General features: G+C 65.9%; 1 protein-coding gene across 6 annotated transcripts in view; it reads right to left on the bottom strand.

Moving 5' to 3' along the window:
- LRP1 (LDL receptor related protein 1) overlaps positions 1-8,126 on the bottom strand; it is a 56,280-nt gene that overhangs the window by 31,637 nt on the left and 16,517 nt on the right. For 5 of the 6 annotated variants that reach the window (XR_003400312.1, XR_003400313.1, XM_026867451.1 and 2 more), the window contains exons 6-19: positions 7,681-7,843; positions 7,278-7,500; positions 6,779-6,968; positions 5,608-5,751; positions 5,080-5,316; positions 4,302-4,482; positions 3,862-4,084; positions 3,437-3,626; positions 3,154-3,279; positions 2,837-2,977; positions 2,400-2,525; positions 2,037-2,153; positions 1,819-1,899; positions 780-830 (exon numbers count right to left, since the gene is read on the bottom strand). Coding sequence is in view for 4 of the 6 variants with exons in the window: in XM_026867451.1 (XP_026723252.1) it covers positions 780-830; positions 1,819-1,899; positions 2,037-2,153; positions 2,400-2,525; positions 2,837-2,977; positions 3,154-3,279; positions 3,437-3,626; positions 3,862-4,084; positions 4,302-4,482; positions 5,080-5,316; positions 5,608-5,751; positions 6,779-6,968; positions 7,278-7,500; positions 7,681-7,843 (2,193 nt within the window). In the remaining 2 variants the exon portion in view is untranslated. The remainder of the gene's footprint in view (positions 1-779; positions 831-1,818; positions 1,900-2,036; positions 2,154-2,399; positions 2,526-2,836; positions 2,978-3,153; positions 3,280-3,436; positions 3,627-3,861; positions 4,085-4,301; positions 4,483-5,079; positions 5,317-5,607; positions 5,752-6,778; positions 6,969-7,277; positions 7,501-7,680; positions 7,844-8,126) is intronic. The other variant, XM_026867453.1, reaches the window with a different exon arrangement.

The raw sequence follows: 8,126 nt of genomic DNA, 5'->3' as shown, positions 1-8,126 counted from the left end.
GCCCTCCCGCCCCCCGACACGCTCACAGGGGCAGCCACAGCACCAGCAGCGCACAAAGAAAATGAAACACAGAAACTGCATAGATCAGCCATGTACCTGGAGGGGCCGGGAGGGCGCCCGGCACCACGGGGGCCGCTCTGCTCTGTGGAGGAGCAGAGCTGGGGGACGGTGCCCTACTTCACGGGGCACATCCATGGGGAGGGGGGCTGGTATGGCCAATTGGGGGGTGTCAGCTTGCCTGGAGGGAAACCCCATCGCCCGCCAACGGGCAGAGCGAGCTTTAGTCTGACGGTGCTGGGACACTGGCAATGCAGCCCCTTGCCCGCCCCGCTGGCACGGGGCACAGGGCTGGCCCAGCTTGCTGGAGCCGCCCCAGGGCTCTGCTCTGCTGCGGACGCCCTGCCTGAGCTTGGCAACGGGCCTTTGCCTGCCCCTGCCTCTGTCTCCCCTCGCACAGATGAGCCCACAACGGGCCCAGGGACGATGGCACCAACGGCTGCCGTGGAGCTTCACCAGTGGCCCAGCTCCTGCAGCTGCAGACCCCAACTTCTCTGGGAACCCACTGCCAGGAGCTTCTCGAGCTTGGTGAGCTGGTGGGGGGACGGCACCCGGCACGTCCCCCCCACTGCTGGAGCGCGGGGGCACTGCCAGAGAGCGGGGGGCATTGCCAGTGTCTGGAGGAGCAGCCCACGGGGCTCCCAGCATTCTGTAGGGGGCAGGTTTGGGGGGCGTGTAGGGCCAGGTTTGAGGGTCTGGTGCATGTTGATCTATGCACTAACCGGTAGGTTTTGGACAGTTCTTTTCGTCAGAGCCATCCCCACAATCTTTTTCTGAAACACAGAACCAACCAGACAGGAGAGTGGGCACAATGACAAACAAAACAACACAACACGGCACACGCACGGAGGGTGGCACAAAAACACGCTGACGCCAGGACGTGGACACTGACAGGGAGAGGGGCGCAGAGGAGGCGCAGGGACACCGAGCGGCCCGGGAGGCGAGACCAGAGGCAGTGGAGGGTGCTGGGGGGGCCCGGGGCAGCTGGACTGGGCTGGGGGCCCCTTGTCGCTGCGGCTCCTGCCCGCAGGCGCCTGGCGAGGCTCTTGGCTGCTCCACGCCAAGGCCGCGGCTTTTGTGAGCTGCCAGCACCGGAGGATCCCCAGGAGAAGAGGCCACCCCTTGGTGGGGCGGCTCAGAGCGGGGCCTGCCCCGGGAGGAAGAGGCCTCTTGCTCAGAAGAGCCCAGGGAGGGAGACCTGTGCCCACAGCTCTGGACGTGCCTCGCCTGCTCTGAAGCCACTAATTAAACCCAACAACGCAGAGATGCTAGGAAGACTGAAATAAACCTCTGGGGAAGGAAAGCAGCCTTGGGGCAAACGTTCTCTCCCAGGCCTGGCCCTGGAAACAGATCTGAGGCCAGAGGCGAGCTCGCCGGGAGACCTCTCCTGCCTTCCCCGGGGCTACAGGACCTGGCGAGGCCCCGCCAGCAGCACCGGCCACTCCACGGCCATCTCCAGCACCGGGGCAGAGATTTGGCCATCTTGCGAAGAACACCAAGGTCTGCCAAAATGATCCCTGCCAGGCTGTTCCCGCAACACACCAGGGGCGGCCAAGGAAAACGTGGGAATTGGTGTTACGAGATGCGCTTACAGCTTCAGGTAACGCCGCCTCCGCTCAGGCCCGGGCTCTGCCCCTTGCGCAGTGACCCTGGTGAGTGACCCTGGCAGGATCGGGCCCCCCGCCAGCCGGGCACCCCTGCGTCTGGTCTCGCCGTCCCCTGCTGTGCCCCCCTGGGCGGGCGCGCGGCCGCGGTCCTTACCGTTGTCACACCGCCAGTTGATGTTTATGCAGCGCCCGTTGTTGCAGGTGAACTGTGTCAGGGGGAAGCAGGTCGGGTATGCTGCAGAGGAGGCAGAGGCACTGTCAGCGTCGAGGAAACGCCCCGCACCCCAGTCCTCGGCCCGGCCCCACGGTGGGGCGAGCAGCGGGGCTCCCCGGAAGGGCCCGGCGCTCCCGGCGCTCCCCGCCCCAGCTCACCGCAGGAGGCGGACTCGTCGGAGCGGTCCCCGCAGTCATCGTCCAGGTCACACGTCCAGGAGATGGGGATGCAGCGCCCGCTGGCACAGGAGAACTGGTTGGGAGAGCAGGTCCGGGCTGGCGCGGGGAGAGACAGACAGAGCTTTAGCAGCTGGCGGTGCCTGGTTTTGCTGGGAGAGAGGCCGGGAACAAACCCCTGGGGCTCCTGCGAGGCACCGGCACAGAAGCCAAAGCGGCTGCAAGGGACACGCAAGGCCCCGGCCCCTCGGCCTCCGCCCCGCAGCGCGCAGGGAGCAGCGAAGGCTGCAACTCGGGGAGCAGTGTGAGCCCTCCGCGACCCCGACCCCATCACAGGCTCCTCACCCGAGCAGGTGGAGTTGGACTCGTCCTCGTTGTTCCCGCAGTCGTTGTCCCCATCGCAAAGCCAGCGGTTGGGGATGCAGCGGTTGTTCTTGCACTTGAAACGGTCCGAGGGGCAGGTGTGCTGGTCTGCGGGGGAGACACGGCTCAGGACCTGCCCTCCCCACCCAGCGCCCCCATCCCTCCTCCACGCCTGGCAGGGTGAAAAGCTGAGACAGAAAAGGGCAGTTTGTCCTCAGACAAACCGGGGATCCACGAGCCTCATCACCACTTCCCCCTCAACCACGTGTGCCCGCTGCCCTCCTAGAGCTGGGGAGGGGACACAGGGGTCCCAGGTGCCCAACCCCGTCCCAGGCACTGGCCCCACATCTGAGGGAAGCTTCGCCCGAATCCCGCTGCCCCAAGAGCGCGTCACCACCGCGCAGGAGGCGGCTACGCACGGCAGAGCTCCGGGGCTTCGTCGCTGTTGTCCAGGCAGTCATTGTCGCCGTCGCATTTCCAGCGCTCCTGGATGCAGCGGTTGTTCTTGCAGGCGAACTCCCCCGGCTGGCACTGGGGGGGTGGGATGTAGGACGGGTTGGCTGGCAAGGGAAAAGCAAAGGGGGGGATGATTTTAACCAAGTGACCAACAGCAGGGCAGCGGCGAGGACAGGCCTGTGTCCCCAGGCCGATGTGCCAGAGCTGCTGCAGACCCCGTGTCCCCCCCATCCCCGGGGGAAAGGGGTCCCCCCCGGGGCTAGGCCCCCAGGCAGCCTACCCTGGCAGGTGACGGAGTCCAACCCCAGGATCTGGTCCTCAGCGCAGGCGCACTGACGGCCCCGGGGGGTGGCCAGGCACAAGCTGCTGCAGCCGCCATTGTTTACGCGGCACTTGTTGGAGCCCACTGCGGAGGCAAGGTGGGGGTGAGGAGGGGACCTCGGCACGCAGGGAACCCTGCTGACCCAGGGTTCATGGTTGAAGCCCCCACCCCCAGTCCCATCCCCGTCACTCCCTCGTGCAGGGCAGGTCCCCGCAGTGCCGGGCAGGGGTGGCTCCAGCACCTTGCTGCTGCTGCGCGTCATACATCCGGATCTCAAAGATGGGCGGGCGCTCGTTCCGCAGCAGCGTCACCACCTTGGAGGCCTGGTCCAGGCGGTAGATGCTGCCGCTGCGGTACTCGGTCCAGAAGAGGAAGCTGCTGTAGTGGCACAGCCCGAAGGCGTGGTTCAGCTCGGGTCCCTCATACACGATCTGTGGGTGCGAGGAGGCTCATCGTCAGCTGGGACGGGTGCACGGGGAGGCCCCACAGGGCAGGACAGAGCAAGGGACGTTGGAAGGGAGAGGGGACAGCCACAGGGGAGCGTGGCCCAACGCGGCCAGTCTCCCATTGGGCAGAACTGCAGCGGATGAGCTGCCAGTGGGACAAAGGCCCGGCTGTCCCCAGGCCCAGACTGGGCGACTGAGAGCTTGCGGGGCCCCCACTCGCCTTCCGCTCGGTGCCGTTCAGGTAGACCATCTCGATGCGGTCATAGAAAGCATCCACCCAGTAGAGGATCTTGGCCGGGATGTCCAGGCTCAGCCCGTTGGGCCACAGGACGGTCTTGGAGGTGATGAAGATGTTGCGGTTGGAACCGTCCATCCAGGCTCTCTCGATCTTGCCCCTCTTGCTGTCCTTGGGATCCTCCTCCCAGTCGGTCCAGTACATCCACCTGCCACAGACACGAAGCTGTTGCAGATGCAGAGGAGCTGCGCCCGGAGCCCACCCCGACGTCCTGCTGCCCCCTGCCTACGGCTAAGGCCCAGCCCAGCGCAGCGTGGAGCCGCCACCATCACCATGGCTGGAGCCACTGCTTGGCCCCACGGTCACAGCTCAGAGGCGGTGACCGGGCCCCCCCGAGCCAGGCCCGCCCACCCAGGCACCCGCACCCATTCAGGGGGTCCACCACGATTGCCCGGGGGTGCGTCATCTTCCCCTCGATCAGTGTCTTCCGTGTCTGGGCGGCCTTCTCCAGCCGAGCCACGCTGATGGTCTTTTTGGGGCCGTCATCTGTCCAGTAGAGGTTGTTCCCCATCCAGTCCACAGCGATCCCCTCCACGTTGTGGATGCCTTTGGGGAGAAGCAGGAGCAGGTCACTGGGGCTGCGCGGCAGCGGGAAGCAGAAGCGACAGCCCCGTGTGATTCACAGTGCGTTCGGCACCACCTGAGCCCAACTCAAGCCGTCGGGGATGACGGGTCCCCCCAGCCCTGGCACAAGCAGCAACCCAGAGCTGCTGCAGCCACAGGGAGCCTGGGCTGGGAAAAGCCAAATTCAGGAGCGTCCTTGGCTGGTTCACCCGGAGGCAACAAAACGAACTTGGTTGGCAGCATGGGGATGGATCGGTCGCTGCGTGGAGCCCTGGGACCCTCTGACTGAGGGACCCCCATCCCTCCCTCCTCCTCCTCCCATCTGAGCAGATCAGGAGGGGGACATCCAGGGACAGGGGACCCTCCTCTGCTGTGGCATGTGCTCTGTACCTGTCTCTCAACAGCAGTCTACAGATAACCCCAACAGCAGCTTCAAACCTTAAGTTTTAAGGGTCAAAGACACGAGGGAGAGGACGGAAGCGCTGCCTTTACACAAGGAAACGCACTGATGGCCGCGGCGGCCAGCTCCCAGGGGCTGCCTGCGCTGGGCAGGGCCAGGCTGGGCCCTTGGCCACTCACCGTCCTTCAGGATGGTCTCTCGCTCCGTCCCGTCAATCTTCTGGCGCCCGATGAGGTAGCTGGTGGTGTCAGCGAAGTAGATGAAGCCAGTCTCGGCGTGGAAGTCCAGTGCTCGGGGGTTCATGAGGTTCTCGATCGGGATCATGTGCTCATCCGGCACCTTGGCCCCCATGTCCATCCCACGGATGATGCCTGGACGCCCCTTCCCGTACACCAGGAACAGCTCGTGCTCGGGCTCTGCAGAGAGACGGGGAGAGCCGTTGCCCCCAGCCAGGCCAGGGCAGCGCAGGGGGGGCGGCCCCGGGGGGTCGTGGGTGCGAGAAGGGGACTGCAGAGCCCCGCAGGCAGCCCACGGCTCGGGCTGGGGCGGGAAGGGGTGTCTGCAGACAGGAGGGAAGGAACTGGAAAGCTCTGCTTGCCCCTAGGCCAACATGCTCCCAAGTGTCTGGCACAAGCGCCTCTGCCCCACCAGGTCCCACGCTGGCCCCCTCACACCCCACCAGCTCTGCAGGTTGCGCCAGGACTCACTTTTGCAGGACTTCCCGTCGCTGCCCAGGCTGAACCCGGAGCGGCACCGGCAGGTTCGGGTCTTGTGGCTGTTCCCCAGGAGGCAGATGTCGGAGCAGCCCCCGGGCTTGCCGAACTGGTCGGGCTCGCATGCGTGGCTCCTCACTGCAACACAGCGCGGGCTGAGCGACTGGAGCGGCACGGACACGTCCTGCCCCCACTGGCACCCACCGGCCCGCAGCCGCAGGGAGGCCAAGACGGCCTCATGGGTGCTGCTCCGTTTGGGGCTTGGGGGGCCCCTTCCCCCCCGAGCTGCTGGCTGCCAGCCAGGGCCCGAGCAGTGCGGACACCGCAGAGGCTGGCAGGATGAGTCCCTGCCTGGGGACAGCACCAGCCCGCAGAGCCCCCCTAACCATACTCCTCCACCGCTCGGAAATCTCCTGATTAGTTTTATATTCTGGAAAATGCCAAGCAGGCTGCAGACGCTAAGAGGATTTTAAACGAGTAAATTGATTAACCGCAGGAAGGTGCTAGGGGTGGAGCAGGCAGGCAGGGATGGATGATGGGAAGGGATGGTGCCTTTCAACTCCCTTGAAATCCCTGGGTGCGCGAGAATGCGCAGCCTGGGTCGAAGGGCAAAGACGCCGGCAGCAGGGACCGGGAGCGTGTGGGCACCGCCAAGGGAGCCATTAATATTTCAAGATGCTGCATCTGCTCCAACGTCCCTGCGCTCTCCAGTGAGATGTGAACGATCAACCACGTGGTGCAGCTGCCCGGCCCGTGGGGACAGGATAGTGGGGACACGATAGTGGGGGCCGGGGGCACCCCGAGGTGCACGGCAGCCTGGCAAGAGCCAGCACCCGGCTGCCGGGGGAGCAAGTTTCCCAGCCCATCCTGGCCGCTCCAGCACTCGGCACCCCTGGGCAGGCTCCGGCAGCGCCCCCCACTCTGCTGCCCCCTGCCCAGGCACCCGGAGCTCGTGGGGATGGCGGGAGCTGGGGGCAGCCGGGCAGGGCCAGGCCTGGGCTGAGCGTGGCTCCTCAGGGCCACAGGGTGACAGTGACAGAGGCTCCAGGGCAAGCGAACCCCTCCTGGGCCCCCTGAGGAGAGGGAATTCGGAGGGTGCAGCCTGTCCCCATCCCCGCCAGCCTTTAGGGTCCCAGAAGCTGCTTCTTGCAGGCCGGGGTCCCACCTGTGGGCTGGCGCCGCTGGTGGTAGATGTGCAGTGCCCCTCCCTTGTCCACCCGCGTCACCACCTGGTACTCGGTGCTGTTGAAGCGGTTGACCCGGATGACGCTGGTTTTCTGCTGGGCGTTGGCGTTGTCGGAGTTGGTGGCGTAGAGGTAGTTCTCGAAGACGGTCAGCCCGTAGAGGTGCTCAATCTGGAAGGCACCGTGTGGGCGTCCACCAGGAATGTAGGAGGAGACATGAGAACCACGAGCGGCTGCGAGGCGTGCAAGGCCTCCGATCCCCAACCCTCATCCCACCCTATGGCTCTTCCCCACCCTTGTTTCGGACACGAGACTGAGCTCAGCCGGCGGGTGCTGCAGGACCGGCTGGTGCTCAGCACCTTGCGCCTTCGCTGGACCAGCAAAGCCAAGCCTGCGGACCAGTGGCCCCAGCAGCCCAGCTAGGACGTGCCTCCAGCCCACACCGCCGTAAGGCCCCGGCCCCGCTCTGGCCCCACTCACCAGGATGCCCTGGATGATGGTGTGTCTGTTCTTGCCCTCGTAGTCCACCACCTCGATGTAGTCCAGGTAGGCGTCAGCCCAATACACCAGCCGGTTCACCAGGTCCAGGGTGATGCCGTGGGGGAAGACGATCTTGCTGTCCACCAGCTTGGTGCGGTTCTGCCCGTCCATGTCGCAGCGCTCCACCTTGGGGATCTGCCCGTAGTCGGTGAAGAACACCTTTCTGCGGGAGAAGGGCAGACGCGGGAGCTCAGAGCCTGGCAGCGGGAGGGCGCAGATGGATGGACGGGGCAAGCTCCGGCAGCATCCTGGTGACCCTGGACCCTCCTGGCTCGCTCCCCCTCCTCACATCCCAAGTGCAGGTCCAGACAGAGATGCTGAGCCCCCCCCCAGCAGGACTTACCCCATAGCCGGGTCCAGCGCTATCCCCTTGGGGTTGTACAGCTCCAGGTCCAGCAGTGTGACACAGGTGACTCCGTTCTTGTTGCAGACAAAGATCCTGTCATCGATGTCATCCACAAAGTAGAAGTTGCCCGTGAGCCAGTCGATTGCCATCTGCTCCACGTCTAGGCCACGGGAGAGGGGGGTGAGGAGAGGTTGGGCAGGGCAGGAGGGAGGGAGGCGGGGGTCCCGCGCGTGCCTCTGCATGGGGTCTCTGGCCCCCTCCCAGCCCACCGGGCACCTCGGGCAGGGACGCAGCCGAGGAGCAAGGCTGTGAGGCGCGAAGGAGCTGCCATCCGCCCCGCGCCGCGGCCCGGGCCCTGGTCACCCCACACCCTTCGACACAGCGACCCATCCTCTCCTGCCGCGGGCGATGGGACCCGCCACCGTCCCGGCCCACCAGCCGCC

Source organism: Athene cunicularia, unplaced genomic scaffold (assembly GCF_003259725.1).
Source record: "Athene cunicularia isolate RWA unplaced genomic scaffold, athCun1 SCF_42, whole genome shotgun sequence".
Lineage (NCBI taxonomy): Eukaryota > Metazoa > Chordata > Aves > Strigiformes > Strigidae > Athene > Athene cunicularia.
The sequence above is the reverse complement of the archived record's forward strand: the minus strand, read 5'-3'. Positions and strand labels throughout refer to the sequence as shown.